Source organism: Salvelinus namaycush, chromosome 2 (genome assembly GCF_016432855.1).
Source record: "Salvelinus namaycush isolate Seneca chromosome 2, SaNama_1.0, whole genome shotgun sequence".
NCBI classification, from domain to species: domain Eukaryota; kingdom Metazoa; phylum Chordata; class Actinopteri; order Salmoniformes; family Salmonidae; genus Salvelinus; species Salvelinus namaycush.
The window spans coordinates 1,921,645-1,947,148 of NC_052308.1; the positions used below are offsets into that span (position 1 = coordinate 1,921,645).

Genomic DNA, 25,504 nt, shown 5'->3' on the forward strand with positions numbered 1-25,504 from the left:
CTCAAAAAAGTTCTGGGACACTGTAAAGTTCATGGAGAATAAGAGCACCTCCTCCCAGCTGCCCACTGCACTGAGGCTAGGAAACACTGTCACCACCAATAAATCCACTATAATGGAGAATTTCAATAAGCATTTCTCTACGGCTGGCCATGCTTTCCACCTGGCTACCTCTACACTGATCAACAGCCCTGCACCCCCTGCAGCAACTCGCCCAAGCCTCCCCCATTTCTCCTTCACCCAAATCCAGATAGCTGATGTTCTGAAAGAGCTGCAAAATCTGGATCCCTACAAATCAGCCGGGCTAGAAAATCTGGACCCTCTCTTTCTAAAATTATCTGCCGAAATTGTTGCAACCCCTATTACTAGCCTGTTCAACCTCTCTTTCGTATTGTCCGAGATTCCCAAAGATCGGAAAGCTACCGCTGTCATCCCCCTCTTCAAAGGGGGAGACACTCTAGACCCAAACTGCTACAGACCTATATCTATCCTACCCTGCCTTTCTAAGGTCTTCGAAGGCCAAGTTATCAAACAGATTACCGACCATTTCGAATCCCACCGTACCTTCTCCACTACGCAATCTGGTTTCAGAGCTGGTCATGGGTGCACCTCAGCCATTCTCAAGGTCCTAAATGATATCATAACCACCATCAATAAGAGACATTACTGTGCAGCCGTATTCATCGACCTGGCCAAGGCTTTCGACTCTGTCAATCACCACATTCTTATCGGGAGACTCAACAGCCTTGGATTCTCAAATAATTGCCTCGCCTGGTTCACCAACTACTTCTCTGATAGAGTTCAGTGTGTCAAATCGGAGGGTCTGTTGTCCGGGCCTCTGGCAGTCTGGGCCCCTGTGGTGTGCCACAGGGTTCAATTCTCGGGCCACCTCTCTTCTCAGTATACATCAATGATGTCGCTCTTGCTGCTGGTGATTCTCTGATCCACCTCTACGCAGACGACACCATACTGTATACCTCTGGCCCTTCTTTGAACACTGTTTTAACAAACCTCCAGACGAGCTTCAATGCCATACAACTCTCCTTCCGGGACCTCCAACTGCTCAACTGCTCCAAAATGCAAGTAAAACTAAATGCATGCTCTTCAACCGATCACTGCCTGCACCTGCCCGCCCGTCCAACATCACTACTCTGGACAGTTCTGACTTAGAATATGTGGACAACTACAAATACCTAGGTGTCTGTTTAGACTGTAAACTCTCCTTCCAGACTCACATTAAGCATCTGTCACGGCTGTGGTAAGAAGAGGACCAAGGTGCAGCGTGGTGAGCGTACATACTTTTAATAGTAGATGTCGCCAACAAAACAATAAACAATACCAAAACAAACCGTGAAGCTTAAGGCAATGTGCCATCAAACAAAGATAACTTCCCACAAAGACAGGTGGAAAAAAGGTCTACCTAAGTATGGTTCTCAATCAGAGACAACAATAGACACAGATCACTGCACCTGTACATAGCCCATCTGTAAATAGCCCATCCAACTACCTCATCCCCATACTGTATTTATTTATTTATCTTGCTCCTTTGCACCCCAGTATCTCTACTTGCACATTCATCTTCTGCACATCTACCATTCCAGTGTTTAATTGCTATGTTGTAATTACTTCGCCACCATGGCCTATTTATTGCCTGACCTCCCTTATCTTACCTCATTTGCACACACTGTATATATACTTTTTCTACTGTATTATTGACTGTATGCTTGTTTATTCCATGTGTAACTCTGTGTTGTATGTATCGAACTGCTTTGCTTTATCTTGGCTAGGTCGCAGTTGTAAATGAGAACTTGTTCTCAACTAGCCTACCTGGATAAATGAAGGTGAAATAAAAAAAAAAAGAATTCATTGGAAACATATGTTTACATTGCCAGAGCAAGTGAAATAGACAATAAACAAAAGTAAAATAAACAATATAAAATTGACAGTAAACATTACAACCATAAAAGTTCCAAAATAATAAAGACAATTTCAATTGTCATTATGTCTATATACATACCTCTCTCTCTCTCTCTCTCTCTCTCTCTCTCTCTCTCTCTCTCTCTCTCTCTCTCTCTCTCTCTCTCTCTCTCTCCCATTCTCTCCCGCCCATTCTCTCTCTCTCTTTCTCTCTCTCTCTCTCTCTTGGCCCCCCTCTCTCTGTCTGCCCTAACAAACTCTGTGAGACACCCTGTGATGCTCCCAACTCCCAAGAGTGATTATTATAAGAAAATTCCAACCCTCAGGTCGTTATGTTCAAAGTCCTAAGGTCCTTATCACGTAAGGGTTGAATCACTGCCGTAACAAAACAATGTTCCCTGGTGAACTTCTATAGAACGTATCCAGCTCCTGTCTCAAAGCCAGAGGAGGGAGAGAGGAGGAGGGAGAGAGGAGGAGGAGAGAGAGGGGTGGGTGAAGAGTGGAGCAGGTCGAGGGGAGGGAAAGGGGGATAGAGAGAGGGTCCAATCAAACTTCCTCCCGTGTGTTCTTTTTCTTCTCCACCAATCGAGGTTCCTTCCATGTGTTCTTTCACTCCAACATCTGTGGATGTGGCTGTACTGTATGTACTTTCCACTCACCTCCTGTGGATGTTCAGTGTGTTCTATAGCCTCTTCTCATGCTGTTTTCTGTTCTGTTCCACCAGGCTCTGCTGGTCCTGGCATCTCCCTCTGGACCTGGGGTGTGTCGGGGGCTATGGTGAGGACATGTGCCTCAGCGGGAGGACTGGATGTCATGGAGGAGATGGATTGGGGCTGCGGAGAGGATTGGATAAAGTGTTGGAGAGAGGAGGACTGGGCACAATGCTTGGGAAAGAGAGAAGACTGGAGAGAGGGAGGGCGAGAGAGAGAGGGCAGGGAACCGGGACAGGGCTGGGGCAGGAGACAAGGCTTGGGGGAGACCTGGGAGGCTGGTCATTCACCCTGCTGGTCCTGCTCCTCCTCCTCCCCCCGGTGTTCCCCCAGTGCCCTGACAGCTGCCACTGTGTGTGGGAGAGCAGCATGGTGCTGTGTATGGACGCTGGGCTCCGTGAGTTCCCCCAGGGCCTTCCTCCGGACACTGTCACCCTCCACCTGGAGAGGAACTACATCCGCTCGCTCCCCGAGAGCGCCTTTAGGCAAGGAAGATAACAATTGTCATTTTTTATTCACCTTCACCTTCATTATTGTCATTAGTTCATTTAATAAATGTATTCATTGATTAATTAATTAATATTTATTTTTCTATTTCTTTCATTACAATTCATATCTGGCTCCCAGTTTGGTTTTAGTTCCAGGTCTAATTATGATGTTTCTGACACTTCCTCTTGTTATTTACCTTCCCTTCAGGGAGCTGACCCACCTGAGGGAGCTGTACCTCTCCCACAACCGCATCGATACCCTCTCCTCCGGGGCCCTGCGCCACCTGAGCTCAGAGCTCCGTCTCCTGGACCTCTCCCACAACCAGTTACGCCAGGCCAGCCGGGACGAGTTCAGTTCCACGCGGGCCAAGACACGCCTCTACCACAACCCGTGGCACTGTGACTGTACCCTGCAGGAGCTGATGGAGACGTTAAATCTAGAGCCGGAGACGGTTAACGGGATCGTGTGTGAGAGCTCGGTGAGGAGCGCCGGGGAGGTGAGTCGCTGGGAGGATCCAGGGGGTGCAGGGGAGCACGCCGGTCAACCGCTGGTTAAGTTGCTCGACTCTGGGGTGAACTTCTGTAATCTCCAGCGGAAGACCACAGATGTGGCTATGCTGGTGACCATGTTCGTGTGGTTCTTCATGGTCATTGTTTATGTGGTCTACTACGTGAGACAGAACCAGGCTGAGACCAGAAGACATCTGGAGTATCTGAAGAGTTTGCCCAGTCCGAGGAAAACACTCACGGAGACCGACACGATAAGCACTGGTCTCTGAACTATTTATTTATTGCCTTTATTTAATCAGGTAGGTTATTGAGAACACATTCTCTTTTACAAAAACAACCAAGAGAAGGTCTACGAAAAGGCCGTAGAGACAATTCATGTCTCTGTATTGGGACAGAGCTTGTTAATTGAAAATGGACTCTATAACAACTTTGACTTTAATTAAATGATTACAACATTTTATTTTTTGTAACTATTGGATCTTTTCCATAATTATTTATATTTTTTTGCCCTGACTACATTTATACAAAAAAATATGTTTTTGTATTCACTGGCATATGCACAGCTTTAACGCTGTCCAAATGAACAGAGAAAGACCAGAAGAAGAAAGAAACAGAGAAGACTGTCAATATTGATCAGTACCTTTCATCTTCAATACTGGTGGCTTTCATCATCAATACTGGTGGCTTTATACTGGTGGCTTTCATCTTCAATACTGGTGGCTTTCATCATCAATACTGGTGGCTTTCATCATCAATACTGGTGGCTTTATACTGGTGGCTTTCATCTTCAATACTGCTGGCTTTCATCATCAATACTGGTGGCTTTCATCAGCAATACTGGTGGCTTTATACTGGTGGCTTTCATCATCAATACTGGTGGCTTTCATCATAAATACTGGTGGCTTTCATCATCAATAGTGGTGGCTTTATACTGGTGGCTTTCATCATCAATACTGGTGGCTTTCATCATCAATACTGGTGGCTTTCATCATCAATACTGGTGACTTTCATCTTCAATACTGGTGGCTTTCATCATCAATACTTGTGGCTTTCATCATCAATACTGGTGGCTTTCATCATCAATACTGGTGGCTTTCATCATCAATACTGGTGGCTTTATACTGGTGGCTTTCATAATCAATACTGGTGGCTTTATACTGGTGGCTTTCATCATCAATACTGGTGGCTTTCATCATCAATACTGGTGGCTTTCATCATCAATATTGATGGCTTTCATCGTCAATACTCGTGGCTTTATACTGGTGGCTTTCATCATCAATACTGGTGGCTTTCATCATCAATACTGGTGGCTTTATACTGGTGGCTTTCATCATCAATACTGGTGGCTTTCATCATCAATACTGGTGACTTTCATCATCAATACTGGTGGCTTTCATCATCAATACTGATGGCTTTCATCATCAATACTGGTGGCTTTCATCATCAATACTGGTGGCTTTCATCATCAATACTGATGGCTTTATACTGGTGGCTTTCATCTTCAATACTGGTGGCTTTATACTGGTGGCTTTCATCATCAATACTGGTGGCTTTCATCATCAATACTGGTGGCTTTCATCATCAATACTGATGGCTTTCATCTTCCATTGTACTCTTAAGAGGGAATACTCACCTTGACAAAATTATTTTTGACAGACAGATAGCAGATCGTTACAAACATGTAACCTGAGGGAGTGTCTGTTTCTATTCTGTATATCAGGTTCCAAAGGCACGTGATGTTGTTTAGTGTTCAGGATCATTAGTTCTACTGTATCTCTCTCCAGCCCTTGATGATCAGTGAAGAAGGCTATTTTAACCTCTCACTCTACAAGGTCACTGAGTCTGAACCAGCCAGTCATCTACATTCATATCCTATGTTTTATCACCCTACGAGCCCGGACACAGCTTGAGATCCTCTGGCAGGCCACTGTTGACCCATTCAAAGTCTAGGTTGAAAACTAAAGGAGATCGGGCATTTGCCATTAAGACCCCGAGACTTTGGAATGGTCTGCCAGAGGACATGAGGCTGATAGATTCAGTGCCTCTTTTTAAATCCCTTCTGAAGACACTTTTATAAAGATGCTTAGTGCTTTTATTTTATGATGTGAAACATGTTACTTGTATAAAAAAGCGCTATACAAATAAAGTTATTATTATATTAAACCCCACTAATCCCTCAATCCGCACTACATCCATTCCTTCCTGCTGTTCTAATTTTACCCTGGCCCTAGGAAGCGGGTGGTGAATCCATGTTTTAGTCATCAAGTACGTAGCAAGCAATCATTTCTAAATTGGCCAAGTGGGAGAGACTAGTGTATGACGGCAGGGTATCAGCTGTCTCGGAAGCAGAGAAATTAAATAAAGACCTGATTTAGAATTGGTTTAATAATTAACATTATCTTTGTTAAAAAATGATCCGCCGAATGAAACAAACTTGGTTTTTAGGAAATGCTTGTTTCTGTGGATCCTAATGTATCTTCTTAGTGCTGTTTTAAGGCCTGGTTTTCTGTCTGTGTGGTTAAAGTTATGGTCCTGTATTTTCCTCCTGGATTTTCTTATTGTTAGTGAAGTGAGTTTAAAGAGACAGTTGACTTTGAGATATTTCGTGCAGCTATTACCGTGAATGCAGTCTCTGCGAACAGTCTTCACGCCACGGTATTGAAACCAGGGGCTCTATTCAGTCATGGAAGTTCAGCATTACAGCCTAATTGAAATTTAAAGGCAATGTTCCCGCATTAGCAGAGACTGCATTCACGGTAAAACGTTGCATATGCCAGCTCAATGGGAAATTATCTTAAAATGTATATCGCAGAATCTGTACCGCTCCAGCGATCCAGACTGAATAGGTAGGTTAATGTCGTGAACTAAATGAAAGCATGCTGGTGAATGTGTTACGAACGTGTAATACGTTGAATGACTTTTTTTCTGACATTATTGAAATCCAAAGTTGAAATGGATTGAGAATGACTCCTGTACCATATTGTGGTTTAATCAATATCAGAATAGGATGTTACGTGTTTCATGAAAAAAGCTGTTTGTACAGGAGCCTATATGTGGCACGTTTCTGTGACGATATTCCTATTCCATTTGTCTCAGACAAACCCTAAGAGGTTTTGTATTGTGTGTAATGTTGTGGTATTCAGAATTCCATTCTAGCACAGGTTGTGGTATAACACTGTCAATGTAAATGATAGCACTGTCAATTTAAATGATAGCACTGTCAATTTTATATGATAGCACTGTCAATTCAAATGATAGCACTGTCAATGTAAATGACAGCACTGTCAATTTTATATGATAGCACTGTCAATTCAAATGATAGCACTGTCAATTTAAATGATAGCACTGTCAAGTTAAATGACAGCACTGTCAATTTTATATGATAGCACTGTCAATTCAAATGATAGCACTTTCAATTTAAATGATAGCACTGTCAATTTAAATGATAGCAATGTCAAGTTAAATGACAGCACTGTCAAGTTAAATGATAGCACTGTCAATTTTATATGATAGCACTGTCAATTCAAATGATAGCACTTTCAATTTAAATGATAGCACTGTCAAGTTAAATGATAGCACTGTCAAGTTAAATGATATCACTATCAATTTAAATGATAGCACTGTCAAGTTAAATGATATCACTATCAATTTAAATGATAGCACTGTCAATTTAAATGATAGCACAGTCCCTTTAAATGATAGCACTGTTAATTTAAATGATAGCACTGCCCCTTTAAATGATAACCCAACTCCTTTAATTGATAGCACTGTCCTGTCATTAACTGTAGTGTAACTGTTTCATGTCATATGCTACAATGAATATAGACCACAACCTGAGTGACAAAACCGGTTCTGTGGAGATGCCAATAACCCAGACAACAAGAACCAAGCATGCCCCCTGTGTCATTTTTACAACGTTTTTTATTTGTGATGTATTTTTGTCCTGCTGATTAGTTTTTTCTCCTGTTGTTTTAAATGTCAATAATTATTCTAACAAAGGTGACATCGTAGATTCGGGAACCAATACATCAAGTAATAAATGAACTTTAAAACCAAATTTCGGGAAAAAAATAAAATATATAAAAAATAAAACAAACGTGGCTCTGTGTTGTTTAGAGAAATGCTTCTACCTTTTATTGCTACGGTGAAAGGTGAAAGGTGAAAGGTGAAAAGTCAGGAAAGAAAAGGAAAAAAATATAAAGACAGGATGACAATCAATTCATACAGTTACTGATGATTGCGGTTGGAAATGTTTCCCATTCCTTCTCTTATTAACTAGCATGCTTAAAAAACAATCTGAAAATATTGAAAAAAGGTTTTACATTTTACAAAATAGTACATGATATGAACTTCGCACCTCCTCACAAAATGTTGCATACTCTCTCCAATGAAGAAAACAACATATAAAATAGGGTGCCGCCCACTTGTGCTCCATGGTCTCTCTCTTCTGACTACATCCCACCCCTCAAATATGCATTTAGCTCAAACACACAGACCAACGGAAAGGCCCATACAGGACACAGAATCTAGATTTGGTATGGCTTCTATCTCTGGGAATATAATACCGTCAACAACAAAAAAGTTCAATCATACTTTCAGGTTACAGAAACAAATAATCTCCCCAGATATGTTTTACGCTACACACTCTTCTCTGGAGCATTTTGAGGGGTGAATAACAACCAAAAAACAACAAAAATAAAAAAAATAAAAAGCGACTTCAGCCTGTTACTTGTTTTTTTTCTTTTATTTCCAATTTACATGAATCAAAACCGTAACAAAAACAAAATCATGATCATCATATTTAATAATAATAATAATAATAGTAATGATGTTATTATTAACAATATTACTATTATAATTAATAGAAAAAATAGATATACACACCCTCACAAACGAATGCACCCTCTGCCCTGGTCATGGTGCGTTACACCCTCTGTGTGTAAATGAGGGTTGGAGTGTCCAGTATCGATATCAAGTCTAAAAGCCCTATCCCGTTCCTGTTCCTAGGGGGCGTGCCCTGCTCCTAGGGGGCGTGTCCTGTTCCTAGAGGGCGTATCCTGCTCCTAGAGGGGCATGGCCAGGGCCGAGGTACTTCCTGCCAGGGCAGAAGGTACTTCCTGTGTGAGGGGACAGCGGGGGGGTTTATGTGGAGGAAGTGGAGTGGGATAGGTCAACGGTCAAAGTCAACTTCTGGTGGGCTTCTCACAACATGGGGTCTAATGCACCAAAGAGAAGATCGCCCAAGCTTGATTTGTAAACTTGGATACAGGGTTTAACTTTGCTTTGTTGTTTCTTTATTTTTTGTGTGTGAGGTAGCTGGGATTGATTCCGAATTGAACATGTCTCTTACAAAATGTATTATGGACATGGTTTATGTGTCATTGGGTTGCCATGGAGGAGGGTCAGGGCTGGGTCGGGGGGGAGGAGCAACATTTACCACTCTGAAAAATGATCTCAGCGTGAAATGTACTCTTTGAAAAATGTATATATATGTATACACACATATACATATACGTACACACGTTATAAACATGTTACTAATACATTAGTATCTGGTTGTTAAAGAATACAGACTTGTTTTACAACAATAGCACCATTTGACTTTATTATAATACACAGTAACTTCCTGATACACACTGGGGCGACGGTTGGAAGTAGGAACACTGCTAGATTTTTTGGTTTGGATTTGATATAATGTTTAGGGTGTGGAGGTATGGAAGAGGAACAAGAAAAGGGGGAACTGATAGAATATGTATGTTGTTGTGCGCGGGGGGCCTTTTTACAGGTTAACACACTCAGTCCAAACACACCTGGGTCCCACACCTGAACAATAAATAAATAACACCAACTCATTGTCTGGCACGCTGCCTCTTTCTCCTCTTCTCCTCGATCCTTCTTGTTAGTGGGGAGGTGCTCCCAGGGTGGGGGGTAGGGTGGATGCAGGGAGGGCTGAGGCACCATGGGAGGGGGGGTCTGATGGAGTGAGACTGGAAGGCCATGAAATCCCAGATGAATATTGCCGGTGCCATTCAGTGCAGGACTTAGTTGGAAAAAGCACTTTTTTACTTAAAACAAAAAAATTATATAAAAGTGTCGTGATCTTTCTCTATTCTTTCTTTCATTCTTCCTTTTTTTGATAGAAGTGTGTGTTCCTCTCTCTCTCATATTTGATGTGTTTTTCCCCTCTACTTCTCCTTCTTTTCATCCCTCTTTCTTTACAAGAAGCAAACTGCGCCGACGTCAACCCCAAACTCCTGGTCCGCTCCTCCAATATCTACAGGAGCAATGTCCACGATGGGCAGCCGGCTGGTCTTCTGGGATCGGTACTCAATCACTGTCTTTCCCCACGTTCCTTTATGTTTCTGGGGACAGAGAGATAGGGGACAGACATGTTATAGATATAGATAGGGGACAGACATGTTACAGATATAGATAGGGGACAGACATATTACAGATATAGATAGGGGACAGACATGTTACAGATATAGATAGGGGACAGACATGTTACAGATATAGATAGGGGACAGACATGTTACAGATATAGATAGGGGACAGACATGTTATAGATATTGATAGGGGACAGACATGTTACAGATATAGATAGGGGACAGACATGTTATAGATATAGATAGGGGACAGACATGTTACAGATATTGATAGGGGACAGACATGTTATAGATATTGATAGGGGACAAACATGTTATAGATATTGATAGGGGACAGACATGTTATAGATATTGATAGGGGACAGACATGTTATAGATATAGATAGGGGACAGACATGTTATAGATATTGATAGGGGACAGACATGTTATAGATATTGATAGGGGACAGACATGTTACAGATATTGATAGGGGACAGACATGTTACAGATATTGATAAGGGACAGACATGTTACAGATATTGATAGGGGACAGACATGTTATAGATATAGATAGGGGACAGACATGTTACAGATATTGATAAGGGACAGACATGTTATAGATATTGATAAGGGACAGACATGTTATAGATATTGATAGGGGACAGACATGTTATAGATATTGATAGGGGACAGACATGTTATAGATATTGATAAGGGACAGACATGTTATAGATATTGATAGGGGACAGACATGTTATAGATATTGATAGGGGACAGACATGTTATAGATATTGATAAGGGACAGACATCTTATAGATATTGATAGGGGACAGACATGTTATAGATATTGATAAGGGACAGACATGTTATAGATATTGATAGGGGACAGACATGTTATAGATATTGATAAGGGACAGTGAATGAGTGTATTTGTGGGTTTAAATAGTCTCAAAACTGTTCTGTGTGTCTTCATCACAGTGTATGTAAAGTGGCTGTTGCCTGTGTGTGGGTGTATATGTATGAGAGAGAGTGTGTGTGTGTGTGTGTGTGTGTGTGTGTGTGTGTGTGTGTGTGGGTGTATATGTATGAGAGAGAGAGAGTGTGTGTGTGTGTGTGTGTGTGTGTGTGTGTGTGTGTGTGTGTGTGTGTATGAGTGTGTGTGTGTGTGTGTGTGTGTGTGTGTGTGTGTGTGTGTGTGTGTGTGTGTGTGTGTGTGTGTGTGTGTGTGTGTGTGTATGAGTGTGTGTGTGTGTGTGTGTGTGTGTGTGTGTGTGTGTGTGTGTGTGTGTGTGTGTGTGTGTGTGTGTGTGTGTGTGTTTTCATCCTCTCACCGTGCAGCCGTCCTCCATAACGGTGTACGTAAAGCGGCTGTTGCCCTCGGCTCTAATCTCCACGTCGTTGGAGCCCTGGAGCAGCACGGCCTTCTTCAGGTTGCCCGTGGCCCCGTCCATGTAGGCCACGCTGTTCTTGCAGTGGTAGGTGAGGTTCTGACTAGCCTCGGTGGACAGCAGCCGCAGGAAGGTCATCTGGATGCTGGCAGTGTTGGCTGCCAGACTGGCATCACCATAGCTGAACTGTAGAGGGCAGCAGAGAGAGAGAGACCCAAACTTAAGGAAAGCTTTGACTATGTACAGACTCAGTGAGCATAGCCTTGCTATTGAGAAAGGCTTGCTTGCTACTGCCGTAGGCAGACATGGCTCTCAAGAGAAGACAGGCTATGTGCACACTGCCCACAAAATGAGGTGGAAACTGAGCTGCACTTCCTAACCTCCTGCCCAATGTATGACCATATTAGAGACACATATTTCCCTCAGATTACACAGATCCACAAAGAATTCGAAAACAAATCCAATTTTGATAAACTCCCATATCTACTGGGTGAAATTCCACAGTGTGCCATCACAGCAGCAAGATTTGTGACCTGTTGCCACAAGAAAAGGGCAACCAGTGAAGAACAAACACCATTGTAAATACAACCCATATTTATGCTTATTTATTTTAACTTGTGTGCTTTAACCATTTGTACATTGTTACAACACTGTATATATATAATATGACATTTGTAATGTCTTTATTGTTTTGAAACTTCTGTATGTGTAATGTTTACTGTTAATTTGTATTGTTTGTTTCACTTTTGTGTATTGTCTACCTCACTTGCTTTGGCAATGTTAACACATGTTTCCCATGCGAATAAAGCCCCTTGAATTGAATTGAATTGAATTGAGAGAGGGGAGAACAGAGTAGTTAAGACCAGTACAACGATGGATTTAATTTCACAATGTCAATGGTTAAAACTAGTGAGAGAGGACAGGGAGACAGGGATGTAAGAATCAAGGACATCATTATATCAGAACTATATCAGATTTTTAACTGACTTAGTGGCATTGATTGAGATAATGTACGTAAAAAGTAATTGTGTCGTATTTGAGTAAAACAGGAATCCCCTAAAGGACTGAAACAGACTAATCACAGAGATGCTTGAGTAAATAAGGTCACTGCACACTTAACAGATGTCGCCTGAGACTGAAGAGGAAAAACCATGATTGTATGATCGTGAAAATATATAGAAGAGACCGAAGAGAGATTGAATTGTGACTCACGTGGAATCCCCCGTTCATGGTCTCTCCGAACCAGACGTGTTTGGCAGCCTTGCTCTTGCTGGACCACCAGTTCTTCTTGGGGATGCTGGCGGGCTTGGGGTAGACGCAGGACTCTCCAGTCTCCATGTTACAGTAGACCTTGATGGCGTCTATGGTGCAGCCCTGGTTAGGGTCGATCCAGTACTCTCCTGCAGACAGACAGAGGAGAAGGAGACGGCTCAGATTGAATCAGCTCTTATTACTCTGTACTATAAAACACATGTTTATATTTACTTTCTCTTTTGAATAAGACAGAATCTTCCAGACTTCCTAAATATTATGGAATTTTTGCCTGACCTAATCAGTGGGGGGGCAGGAGACACGTCACCTGACCAGGAGAAACTTTAGGGCCCTGAGTTTTTCCTGGTCAAGTCCTGTCGCTTGGCTAAAACTCTTGACCCCTAAACAAAGAGGCAATCTTCGCTCCTATCCCGTCACTCACCACTCTTCCAGTCAGGGTGGCACAGCTTCAGGTCTCTGCAAGTACGTGCAGGGTTCTTCTTGGAGCCCTCGGGGGACCGGATGTTCTCGATCTGGTTGTTGAGGGACTTGAGCGTGGCGTCCACCTCGGCGTCGTGCGTCCTCAGGTTTCCGGAGGCCTGGTCGGCCCTCATGTACCTCAGAGGATCGGGGGACTTCTCAGGCTGAGACAGACCAGCGAAGGCAGACATGTCGATACCAGGGCCGGGAGGACCAGGGGGACCAGGGGGTCCAGAGTTTCCAGGTGGACCCTGAGATACACAGACAGAAAGATAGAATCCTTAATTGATTGAAGAAATTGGAAACTACGAGCTACCGGTGATGTGCTGCTACCAGGGCCATAGGCATTACAGAGGACGAAAACCACAGAGCAGACGGAACTTAAAGTACAGCTAGCATCAAGTGTTCATATGGCTGGCTGCCGTCTCAGATGACACCCTGCTCCCTACACAGGGCCTTACTTTGACCAGAGCAAAGGTAGCACACTATACGGGGAATAGGGGGTGATTTGAGATTTGCACCATGTCACACACTCCTCTCCTCTCCTCTCCTCTCCTCTCCTCTCCTCTCCTCTCCTCTCCTCTCCTCTCCTCTCCTCTCCTCTCCTCTCCTCTTCTCTCCTCTTCTCTTCTCTTCTCTCCTCTCCCCTCCCCTCCTCTCCCCTCCTCTCCCCTCCTCTCCCCTCCTCTCTCCTCTCCTCTCCTCTCCTCTCCTCTCCTCTCCTCTCCTCTCCTCTCCTCTCCTCTCCTCTCCTCTCCTCTCCTCTCCTCTCCTCTCTAGTACTAAGATAAATTGAGAGATAGATGGGAGATGAGAGCGTTACTCACAGAGGGGCCTGTCTCTCCAGAGCGACCACGAGGTCCGGGGGGTCCGATGGGGCCGGGCATACCGTTGGAACCATCCTTTCCAGAGGGACCAACAGGTCCGGGAGGTCCCTACACAAAACACACACAAGGATTTAGATGTACTGTACTATAGACTAGAGCTCTGCCTGCCATGCTCTTTGGCTGACAATAAGGAAGGATACATGTCAAAGCTCTGTGTAAGAGTTGTTAACCATTCTGTCTATACTCACTCTTGATCCACTTGGTCCGGCAGGTCCAGAGGCACCCTGATCTCCAGATTGACCCTATGGGGAGAGACAAGGTGAGACAATGTCTATAGGTCAGATTGACCCTATGGGGAGAGACAAGGTGAGACAATGTCTATAGGTCAGATTGATCCTACGGGCAGAGACAAGGTGAGACAATGTCTATAGGTCAGATTGAGCCTATGGGCAGAGACAAGGTGAGACAATGTCTATAGGACAGATTGACCCTCTGAGGAGAGACATGGTGAGACAATGTCTATAGGATATACACAACTACAGGTAAAGGCTAAAGGGACATTTCTATGATATAGAGCGATTTGTGATACAGAGAGATTTGTTATATAGAGAGATTTTGAGGTAAAGAGAAATAAAGGGTTAAGGGGGATTATGGGGTACAGGGGGATTAGGGAGCACAGAAAGATTAGGGGTGCAGGAAGATTAGGGGGTAGAGAAAGATTAGGGGGCACAGAAAGATTAGGGGTACAGGGAGTTTAGGCAGTACAGAAAGATTAGGGGTACAGGGAGATTAGGGGGTACAGAAAGATTAGGGGTACAGGGAGTTTAGGCTGTAGAGAAAGATTAGGGGTACAGGGAGATTAGGGGTACAGGAAGATTAGGGGTACAGGGAGATTAGGGGTACAGGAAGATTAGGGGTACAGGAAGGTTAGGGGTACAGGGAGTTTAGGGTACAGGGAGGTTAGGGGTACAGGGAGTTTAGGGGTACAGGGAGTTTAGGGGTACAGGAAGATTAGGGGTACAGGGAGATTAGGGGTACAGGAAGATTAGGGGTACAGGAAGGTTAGGGGTACAGGAAGATTAGAGGTACATGAAGGTTAGTGGTACAGGAAGATTTTGGGGTACATGAAGATTAGGGGGTACAGAAAGATTAGGGGGTAGAGAGAGATTAGGGGTACAGGGAGATTAGGGGTACAGGGAGATTAGGGGGGTACTTACGGGAGGTCCGGGAAGACCCTGCAGACCAGTGAATCCTCTGTGTCCCTTCTGTCCTCTCTCGCCACCCTCTCCAGCCTCACCCTTGTCTCCACGGGGTCCTTGGGGTCCAGCCATCCCTCTGGCTCCAGCAGGCCCGGCAGGCCCAGCGGGTCCTTGAGCTCCCTATAGCACAGCCAAGAAACATACACTTTATGGATGAATTAAAACACTATTAATATCCGACTGAACTCTATCACAGATCCAGTTTATCCTGGCAAGAGAAAATAGACAGAAAACAATAACATGGCCTGGGTTGTTCACCCCTGACGTCCTCTCAAGAGAGGGGGTTTTAGGGGTGTTATAAGGCTTCTACGGGGTGCCATTGGGGATGTTATGGGGAGTGATTTAGGGTGTATACTCACAGCCTCTCCCCTGTCTCCTTGCTTGCCGGTGGGGCCGACAGGGCCGGGGGAACCATTAGCACCTGGGGAGCCAGGAGCACCAGCAGGACCGGTGTTACCACGGTCACCCTTGATTCCAGTGGATCCATCTCTACCAGGTGGTCCATCAGAACCAGCGTTGCCCTGAGAGACAATAACACATTGTTTAATATCAGAAACATCTAACGTATAGTTAGTGATTCAGTTAATCATGACAGTGAGTTAACGTATTGTATTGTAGGTATAGAGTTGACCATGAGAGGCCATAACGGTGACACTGTGCTGCATTGAATGGCACACTATTCCCTATATAGTGCACTACATTTGGACAGAGCCCTATGCGGACCCTGTTTAAAAGTATTGAACAATATAAGAACGAGGATGCTATTTCAGACACAACACGATATGTGACAGACACTGACCTCTCTACCGGGCTCTCCAGCGGGTCCAGTCAGTCCAGGGGGTCCCACTGGGCCAGGGGGTCCACGGTCTCCGCTTCCACCAGGAGCTCCTTGTTTACCAGGCTCTCCCTGGGGAGATGGACACACAGGTTAGTTGGCACTCTAATCAATAGTCAAATCAATAGTCATATATTCAATGATCTTTTTCTTTGAATATTCATCCATCCATTCTTACTTGAAATGGATGGGGTGGGTACAAGTCAATTGACAGTACAATATTATTCTGTCATCTATAATAGGCTAATGAATCATAATGAATGAATGAATGAATAGTCTAATGAATGAATGAATGAATAGTCTAATGAATTAATGAACGAATAGTCTAATGAATGAATGAATGAATAGCTTAATGAATGAATGAATGAACGAATAGTCTAATGAATGAATGAATGAATAGCTTAATGAATGAATGAATGAACGAATAGTCTAATGAATGAATGAATGAATAAATAGTCTAATGAATGAATGAATGAATGAATGAATAGTCTAATGAATTAATGGGATGTGTAATGTGGTGTATGTGACTTACAGAGGGTCCGGGCAAGCCAGGGAAACCTCTCTCTCCACGCTGTCCTGGAAGACCAACAATACCACGCTGTCCAGCCAGACCTGAAGGACCTGAAGGACCATCGGGACCCTGGGATGAGGAAGAGAAGAGGAAGAGAGGAAGAAGAGGAGGATGAGAGGAGAGGAGGAAGAGAGGAGAGGAGGAAGAGAGGAGGAGGAGGAGGAGAGGAGGAAGAGAGGAAGAAGAGGAGGAAGAAGAGGAAAAAGAGAGGTGAGGAGGAAGAGGGGAGAGGAGGAGAGGAAGAGAGGAGGAAGAGAGGAAGAAGAGGAGGAAGAGAGGTGAGGAGGACGAGGGGAGAGGAGGAGAGGAGGAGAGGAGGAGAGGAGGAAGAGAGGAGAGGAGGAAGAGGGGAGAGGAGGAAGAGAGGAGAGGAGGAGGAAGAGAGGAGAGGAGGAGAGGAGGAGAGGAGGAAGAGAGGAAGAAAAGGAGGAAGAAGAAGAGGAAGAGAAGAGAGGAGGAAGAGAGGAGAGGAGCAGGAGAGGAGGAAGAGAGGAGTAGAGGAGGAAGATAGTAGAGGAGGAGAGGAGGAGAGGAGGAGGAGCGGAGGAGAGGAGTAGAGGAGGAAGACGAGGAAGAGAGGAAGAATAAAAGGAAGAGGAGATGAAGAAGAGAGGAAGAGAGGAGGAGGCGGACGAGAGGAAGAAGAAGAGGAGAGGAGGAAGAGGAGAGGAAGAAGAGGAGGAGAGGAGGAAGTGGAGGACAAGAGGAGAGTGTGTTATTTTCAAGGATCTCTGGTGAGTGTTTTCAACAACAACTAAAAATATATCAACAGAAAAACTATAAAAATCAATAAATATACTGAAAAACTATATACATCAATAAACATACTGAAAAACTATAAAAATATATAAACATACTGGAAAACTATATACATCTATAAACATACTGAAAAACAAGAAAAAGCATTTGGAAAAAGCACACTGCATCCAACTCCACTTCTGTGATTTAGGCCGGAGAGGAACAGAGTGTCTGTTCTCTGTACTTGGCCATCCAATTTCAGTAACTGCCAGCTATGCCGGCTGTTAGTTCAGTACTGCTCAGGGGGTGAACGGTACTGCAGGGAGTGGAAGTACAAAGGAAAAAACTTGTCCTCTCTGCCATCATATCTCTGTCCAGGGGAAGCCCACAGACAGCAGTGTGTTTGGGCTGGTTATTGGGTCAGTGACAAACACATACTGACCGCCCCGTGTTGTGATGGGGACAAGGGAATAGTGTCGTCCATTATAAATGGACTTTTCTTTCATTCCCTGGACTGATGTCCATGCCGGTTGGGTTGGAAGTAAACCCAAGAGAGACGTTTATTAAGAAATAAAGTCAGTATTGTTTTATAGCTGCAAAACCCCAAAATGAATGTATTTCCATGTTAACTTGGGTAGTGGGATGTGTGTTGTCAGTGACAGTCTGAAGATCACCTCAAGTTCAGAAACACTGTGGTCTAAATAACTTGTCAATGTTGAAGGAAGCATAAAGCTTGTAGGACCTGTATTGAATAAAGCTGTAGGACCTGTATTGAATAAAGCTTGTAGGACCTGTATTGAATAAAGCTTGTAGGACCTGTATTGAATAAAGCTTGTAGGACCTGTATTGAATAAAGCTTGTAGGACCTGTATTGAATAAAGCTGTAGGACCTGTATTGAATAAAGCTTGTAGGACCTGTATTGAATAAAGCTTGTAGGACCTGTATTGAATAAAGCTTGTAGGACCTGTATTGAATAAAGCTGTAGGACCTGTATTGAATAAAGCTTGTAGGACCTGTATTGAATAAAGCTTGTAGGACCTGTATTGAATAAAGCTGTAGGACCTGTATTGAATAAAGCTGTAGGACCTGTATTGAATAAAGCTTGTAGGACCTGTATTGAATAAAGCTTGTAGGACCTGTATTGAATAAAGCTTGTAGGACCTGTATTGAATAAAGCTTGTAGGACCTGTATTGAATAAAGCTGTAGGACCTGTATTGAATAAAGCTGTAGGACCTGTATTGAATAAAGCTTGTAGGACCTGTATTGAATAAAGCTTGTAGGACCTGTATTGAATAAAGCTTGTAGGACCTGTATTGAATAAAGCTGTAGGACCTGTATTGAATAAAGCTTGTAGGACCTGTATTGAATAAAGCTTGTAGGACCTGTATTGAATAAAGCTTGTAGGACCTGTATTGAATAAAGCTTGTAGGACCTGTATTGAATAAAGCTGTAGGACCTGTATTGAATAAAGCTTGTAGGACCTGTATTGTAATAAAGCTGTAGGACCTGTATTGAATAAAGACGGTAGGACCTGTATTGAATAAATCTGTAGGACCTGTATTGAATAAAGCTGTAGGACCTGTATTGAGGACGGTTGTGACAAAAGATGAATTCAGCTTGTATTACCATCTTTTGCTTAAGTAGGGTGCTGGGTTCCATGAGAGTTATCAAGCCCGTCCACTATGCCCCGGGTTGGAGCTTGGAGGACGATACTGTAGTGATAAACAGGTGAACTTACAGAGGGACCATCCTCTCCAGCATCTCCTTTCTCTCCAGGGGCTCCAGCGGTTCCACGCAGCCCAGCGTCTCCCTGCCTGCCTGGGGGTCCACCGTCTCCACGCACACCCTTAGGACCATCTTTACCAGCAGGGCCAGAGGGACCAGCAGCACCAGGGTTACCCTGCAGAGACACATTTTTTACATTTTTTTTTAATTTCACCTTTATTTAAACCAGGTAGACTAGTTGAGAACAAGTTCTCATTTACAACTGCGACCTGGCCAAGATAAAGCAAAGTAGTGCGACCCAAACAACAACACAGAGTTACACATGGAATAAACAAACATACAGTCAATAACACAATAGAAAAATCTATATACAGTGTGTGCAAATGTAGTAATATTAGGGAGGTAAGGCAATAAATAGGCCATAGTGGTGAAATAATTACAATTTAGCAATTAAACACTGGAGTGATAGATAGTGCAAAGGATGAATGTGCAAGTAGAGATACTAGGGTGCAAAGGAGCAAAACAATAAATAACAATATGGGGATGGGCTATTTACAGATGGGCTATGTACAGGTGCAATGCTGATGCTTAAAGTTAGTGAGGGAGCTATAAGACTCCAGCTTCAGTGATTTTTGCAATTCGTTCCAGTCATTGGCAGCAGAGAACTGGAAGGAAAGGCGGCCAAAGAGGAGTTGGCTTTGGGGATGACCAGTGAAATATACCTGCTGGAGCGCGTGCTACGGGTGGGTGCTGCTATGATGACCAGTGAGCTGAGATAAGGCGTGGCTTTACCTAGCAAAAACTTATAGATAACCTGGAGCCAGTGGGTTTGATGACGAATATGAAGCGAGGGCCAGCCAACGAGAGCATACAGGTCACAGTGGTGAGTAGGATATGGGTCTTTGGTGACAAAACGGATGACACTGTGATAGACTACATCCAATTTGCTAAGTAGAGTGTTGGAGGCTATTTTGTAAATTACATTGCCGAAGTCAAGGATCGGTAGGATAGTCAGTTTTACGAGGGTATGTTTGGTAGCATGAGTGAAGGATGCTTTGTTGCGAAATAGGAAGCCTTTTTTCGATTTAATTTTGGATTGGAGATGTCTGATGTGAGTCTGGAAGGAGAGTTTACAGTCTAACCAGACACCTAGGTATTTGTAGTTGTCCACATATTCAGAACCGTCCAGAGTAGTGATGCTAGACGGGCGGGCGGGTGCGGGCAGCGATCGGTTTAAGAGCATGCATTTAGTTTTACTAGCATTTAAGAGCAGTTGGAGGCCACGGAAGGAGTGTTGTATGGCGTTGAAGCTCGTCTGGAGGTTTGTTAACACATTGTCCAAAGAAGGGCCAGAAGTATACAGAATGGTGTTGTCTGCGTAGAGGTGGATCAGAGAATCACCAGCAGCAAGAGCGACATCATTGATGTATACAGAGAAAAGAGTCAGCCCGAGAATTGAACCCTGTGGCACCCCCATAGAGACTGCCAGAGGTCCGAACAACAGGCCCTCCGATTTGACACACTGAACTCTATCTGAGAAGTAGTTGGTGAAACAGGCGAGGCAGTCATTTGAGAAACCAAGGCTGATGAGTCTGCCGATAAGAATGTGGTGATAGACAGAGTCAAAAGCCTTGGCCAGGTCGATGAAGACGGCTGCACAGTATTGTCTTTTATCGATGGCGGTTATGATATCATTTAGGACCTTGAGCGTGACTGAGGTGCACCCATGACCCGCTCGGAAACCAGATTGCATAGCGGAGAAGGTAAGGTGGGAATCGAAATGGTCGGTGATCTGTTTGTTAACTTGGCTTTGGAAGACTTTAGAAAGGCAGGGCAGGATGGATATAGGTCTGTAACAGTTTGGGTCTAGAGTGTCTCCCCCTTTGAAGAGGGGGATGACTGCGGCAGCTTTCCAATCTTTACGGATCTCAGACGATACGATAGGGAGGTTGAACAGGCTAGTAATAGGGGTTGCAACAATTGCGGCAGATAATTTTAGAAAGACAGGGTCCAGATTGTCTAGCCCTGCTGATTTGTAGGGCCCAGCTGATTTTGCAGCTCAATCAGAACATCAGCTATCTGGATTTGGGTGAAAGAGAAGCGGGGGGGCTTGGGCAAGTTGCTGTGGGGGGTGTAGTGATGTTGATGTCGGGAATCGGGTAGCCAGGAGGAAAGCAAGGCCAGCCGTAGAGAAATGCTTATTGAAATTCTTGATTATCGTAGATTTATCGGTGGTGACAGTGTTTCCTAGCCTCAGTGCAGTGAGCAAATGGGAGGAGGTGCTCTTATTCTCCATGGACTTTACAGTGTCCCAGAACTTTTCTGAGTGTGTGCTACAGGATGCAAATTTCTGTTTTAAAAAGCTAATCTTTGCTTTCCTAACTGCCTGCGTATATTGGTTCCCAACTTCCCTGAAAGTTGCGTATCGTCAAGGGTCAAGGGCAGTCAAGTCTGGAGTGAACCAAGGGCTATATCTGGTCTTAGTTCTACATTTTTTGAATGGGGCATGCTTTTTTAGGATGGAGAGGAAAGCACTTTTGAACAGCAACCAGGCATCCACTACTGACGGGATAAGGTCAATATCCTTCCAGGATACCCGGCCCAGGTCGATTAGAAAGGCCTGCTCGCTGAAGTGTTTTAGGGAGCGTATGACAGTGATGAGGTGTGGTCGTTTGACCCATTACGGAAGCAGGCAATGAGGCAGTGATCGCTGAGATCCTGGTTGAAGACAGCAGAGGTGTATTTGGAGGGCAGGTTTGTCAGGACGATATCTACGAGGGTGCCTGTGTTTACAGATTTAGGGATGTACCTGGTATTAGGGATGTACCTCCTTGATAATTTGTGTGAGATTGAGGGCATCTAGTTTAGATTGTAGGACGGCCAGGGTGTTAAGCATATTCCAGTTTAGGACACCCAACAGTACAAACTCTGAAGATAGATGGGGGGCAATTAATTCACATATGGTGTCCAGGGCACAGCTGGGAGCTGAGGGGGGTCTATGACAAGCGGCAACAGTGAGAGACTTATTTCTGGAAAGGTGGATTTTTAAAAGTAGAAGCTTGAACTGTTTGGGCACAGACCTGGATAGTAAGACGGAACTCTGCAGGCTATCTCTGCAGTAAATTGCAATTCCACCCCCTTTGGCAGTTCTATCTTGGCGGAAAATGTTGTAGTTGGGGATGGAAATTTCAGAATTTTTGGTGGCCTTCCTAAGCCAGGATTCAGACACGGCTAGGACATCCGGGTTGACAGAGTGTGCTAAAGCTGTGAATAAAACAAACTTAGGGAGGAGGCAATCAATCAACCAATCAATCAGTCCATCACTCAACCGATCAACTGATCAACCAGTAAAACAAGCAACCAATCAAGCAATCAGTCAATCAACCAATCAGCAGGGTTAAAACCAGAAATGTAGCATACAAAACATGACAGACAGACATACAGACAGACAGGAGCAGGACAAGACTCTCTGGGACAGTGGAGGCTCATCAGAGGAGGAAGGGGAGGACCATCCTCCTCAGTGAATGTCATAAAAAAAATAGTGAAACGTTAAAAAAGGTATTATTTTTAGATAAAAATATACTAAAATAGTGTGTTTGGACTGGTTATTGGGTCAGTGATGAACACATACTGACTACCCTGTCTTATGATGGGATGAGGGAATAGTGTTTCCCATTATTTATTCAAAAATGAAGGAGAAGCAAGAGAGAGAGAGAGAGAGAGAGATAGCTATATTTCATATTTTTTACTTACTTAGCTACTGAATGCAGCTAGCTAGTTTAACCTACTCAAACACTCAGCTCAAACAGAGAGTGATGCAATGTTAGCTAGCTTGCTATGCAACACTGGAACTCTTCCAAGTCAAGAAAAGCTTTTGGTTGAATTAATTTATTTTCCCCGGGGCCTGCTGGTGTAACTACTAAACTGCTTGCTGACTGTACATTGTACTGCACGATTGTAGTGGGTTTACTAACGCATTAGTTCTCGTAGCTTTGTTGTTGACTTGACATTAGCTAATATGGTGACAACAATGTAGGATGTGCGTAGCGGTTAGCGGTTATGATATGAAGGTTTGGCTTCGATTTTCTTTTTCACTGGTCACAGACAGCTGACGTGTTATGCACTGAAGTCCACAAGTGAAGGGAAAAGGTAAGAGAGTACGTAGATGCAAGAAGGAATTATACAATGATCTGGCTGCTATGAAAGTGAACTGTGTTTGCATGTGATCAGGGGTGTATTCATTCTACCAGTTTTATTTAAAAATGTTTCTTAAACGGAGGCAACGGGGATAAACATATCTGAAATTGTCCAATAGAAATTCTCGTTTGCAACTGTTGGACTAATGATTACACCATAGATCAGCTAGCAAGATTATTGAATGTAACAATGTGTCACGTTCTGACCATAGTTCTTGTGTGTTTTGCTTGTTTTAGTGTTGGTCAGGACGTGAGCTGGGTGGGCATTCTATGTTGTGTGTCTAGTTTGTCTGTTTCTATGTTTGGCCTAATATGGTTCCCAATTAGAGGCAGGTGTTTTGTGTTGTCTCTGATTGGGAATCATATTTAGGTGGCTTGTTTTGTGTTGGGGATTGTGGGTGGTTGTTTCCTGTCTTTGTGTTTTCTCTGCACCAGATAGGGCTGTATCGGTTTGCCACATTTGTTATTTTGTATCGTTGTAAGTGTTCACAGTTTCGTTTTATTAAACATGTTGAGCACTGGATACGCTGCGTGTTGGTCCGATCCCTTACACCTTCTCTTCTCGTGAAGAGGAGGAAGGCTGCCGTTACACAATGTCTGTCACCGTGATTATTCAAATTTCTCTCAAACTGTGGAACAATGTTGTAAACTTTCATTCATAAGCTAGGTTGTAGCAACCTCATGATGGGTATAGGGAAAATGATAGTATCATGTAGTAGCCTTAACCTATCGATGTTACATTGAACTGGGTGAATGGAATATGAATGACAGTCATCCAATATGCTGTAATAGAAATAAGGCCATGCTATTTTAACAAAATAATCTTCCTCTCTCATCTTGGCTGCCACTTCTCTGCCCACAGACAGATAGAAGCAGGTCAGAACTCTCTGTAATAACAACCATTCAGACTGATAGGAGCAGGTCAGTACTCTCTGTAATAACCATTCAGAAGAACAGAATGAAACCAGGTTGATGTCATCTACATCCAGCGTTATTCACTACTGGTTCCAGTGGGAGAAACTACTACAGTGAATACTATACTAAATACTATAGTAAATACCACAGTAAATACTATACTAAATAATATACTAAATACTATACTAAATAATATACTAAATACTACAGTAAATACTATACTTAATACTATAGTAAATACTATACTAAATACTATACCTAATACTATATTACATACTAAACTAAATACTATATCAACTACTATAACAATTACTATAATAAATACTACAATAAATACGATACTAAATATTTTAGTAAATACTATACTAAATACTACAGGAAATACTATACTAAATACTATACTAAGTATTATACTAAATACTATAGTAAATACTATACTTAATATCCATACTAAATACTGTAGTAAATACTATAGTAAATATTATAGTAAATACTATAGTAAATACTATAGTAAATATTATAATAAATACTATAGTAAATACTATACTAAATACTATTGTAAATATTATAGTAAATACTATAGTAAATACTATACTAAATATTCTAGTAAATACAATATTAAATACTATAGTAAATACTATAGTAAATACTATAGTAAATACTATAGTAAATATTATAGTAAATACTATAGTAAATACTATACTAAATACTATAGTAAATACTATACTTAATACTATAGTAAATACTATACTAAATACTATACCTAATACTATATTACATACTAAACTAAATACTATATCAACTACTATAACAATTACTATAATAAATACTACAATAAATACGATACTAAATATTTTAGTAAATACTATACTAAATACTACAGGAAATACTATACTAAATACTATACTAAGTATTATACTAAATACTATAGTAAATACTATACTTAATATCCATACTAAATACTGTAGTAAATACTATAGTAAATATTATAGTAAATACTATAGTAAATACTATTGTAAATATTATAGTAAATACTATAGTAAATACTATACTAAATATTCTAGTAAATACAATATTAAATACTATAGTAAATACTATAGTAAATACTATACTAAATACTATAGTAAATATTATAGTAAATACTATACTAAATACTATAGTAAATACTATACTAAGTAAAATAGTGGTGCTGAATGAATCTGTGTTGGTCTGTTTATTGGTTTCAATCCTAGAAGGAAACATGGCATTCCGAACGCAAGGTTCAGTTTGAAGTGGAATCCATTTTTGTTGATATGTCGAAGTCTATATATATAGCTGGACATTATGTTG

At 42.6% G+C, this 25,504-nt stretch overlaps 2 protein-coding genes across 2 annotated transcripts in view; one reads left to right on the forward strand and one right to left on the reverse strand.

Annotated features, from left to right (window-relative positions):
• The first annotated feature begins 2,246 nt into the window (after nucleotides 1-2,246).
• On the forward strand, nucleotides 2,247-3,891 carry LOC120020143 (leucine-rich repeat-containing protein 3-like). The gene is made up of 4 exons (XM_038963618.1): nucleotides 2,247-2,274; nucleotides 2,639-2,691; nucleotides 2,958-3,109; nucleotides 3,321-3,891. Exons 1-4 carry the CDS (start codon nucleotides 2,247-2,249, stop codon nucleotides 3,889-3,891), a joined length of 804 nt encoding a protein of 267 aa, XP_038819546.1.
• Nucleotides 3,892-7,724: 3,833 nt separating this feature from the next.
• The window catches only part of LOC120020152 (collagen alpha-1(II) chain-like), an 82,984-nt gene continuing 65,204 nt past the window's right edge, over nucleotides 7,725-25,504 (reverse strand). Inside the window, exons 34-44 of the mRNA XM_038963630.1 lie at nucleotides 19,078-19,239; nucleotides 16,561-16,668; nucleotides 15,993-16,100; nucleotides 15,553-15,714; nucleotides 15,152-15,313; nucleotides 14,183-14,236; nucleotides 13,935-14,042; nucleotides 13,070-13,358; nucleotides 12,589-12,776; nucleotides 11,320-11,562; nucleotides 7,725-9,984 (exon numbers count right to left, since the gene is read on the reverse strand). Coding sequence (XP_038819558.1) covers nucleotides 9,838-9,984; nucleotides 11,320-11,562; nucleotides 12,589-12,776; nucleotides 13,070-13,358; nucleotides 13,935-14,042; nucleotides 14,183-14,236; nucleotides 15,152-15,313; nucleotides 15,553-15,714; nucleotides 15,993-16,100; nucleotides 16,561-16,668; nucleotides 19,078-19,239 — 1,731 coding nt within the window. The 3' untranslated portion in view covers nucleotides 7,725-9,837. The remainder of the gene's footprint in view (nucleotides 9,985-11,319; nucleotides 11,563-12,588; nucleotides 12,777-13,069; nucleotides 13,359-13,934; nucleotides 14,043-14,182; nucleotides 14,237-15,151; nucleotides 15,314-15,552; nucleotides 15,715-15,992; nucleotides 16,101-16,560; nucleotides 16,669-19,077; nucleotides 19,240-25,504) is intronic.

Excerpts from the sequence above, each read along its gene's own strand:
- LOC120020143 (XM_038963618.1), top strand. The coding sequence starts at position 2,247 with ATGTTCAAAGTCCTAAGGTCCTTATCAC. Across the intron at positions 2,275-2,638 it reads AGTCCTAAGGTCCTTATCAC|GCTCTGCTGGTCCTGGCATC; the intron begins GTAAGGGTTGAA and ends CTGTTCCACCAG. Across the intron at positions 3,110-3,320 it reads CTCCCCGAGAGCGCCTTTAG|GGAGCTGACCCACCTGAGGG; the intron begins GCAAGGAAGATA and ends CCTTCCCTTCAG.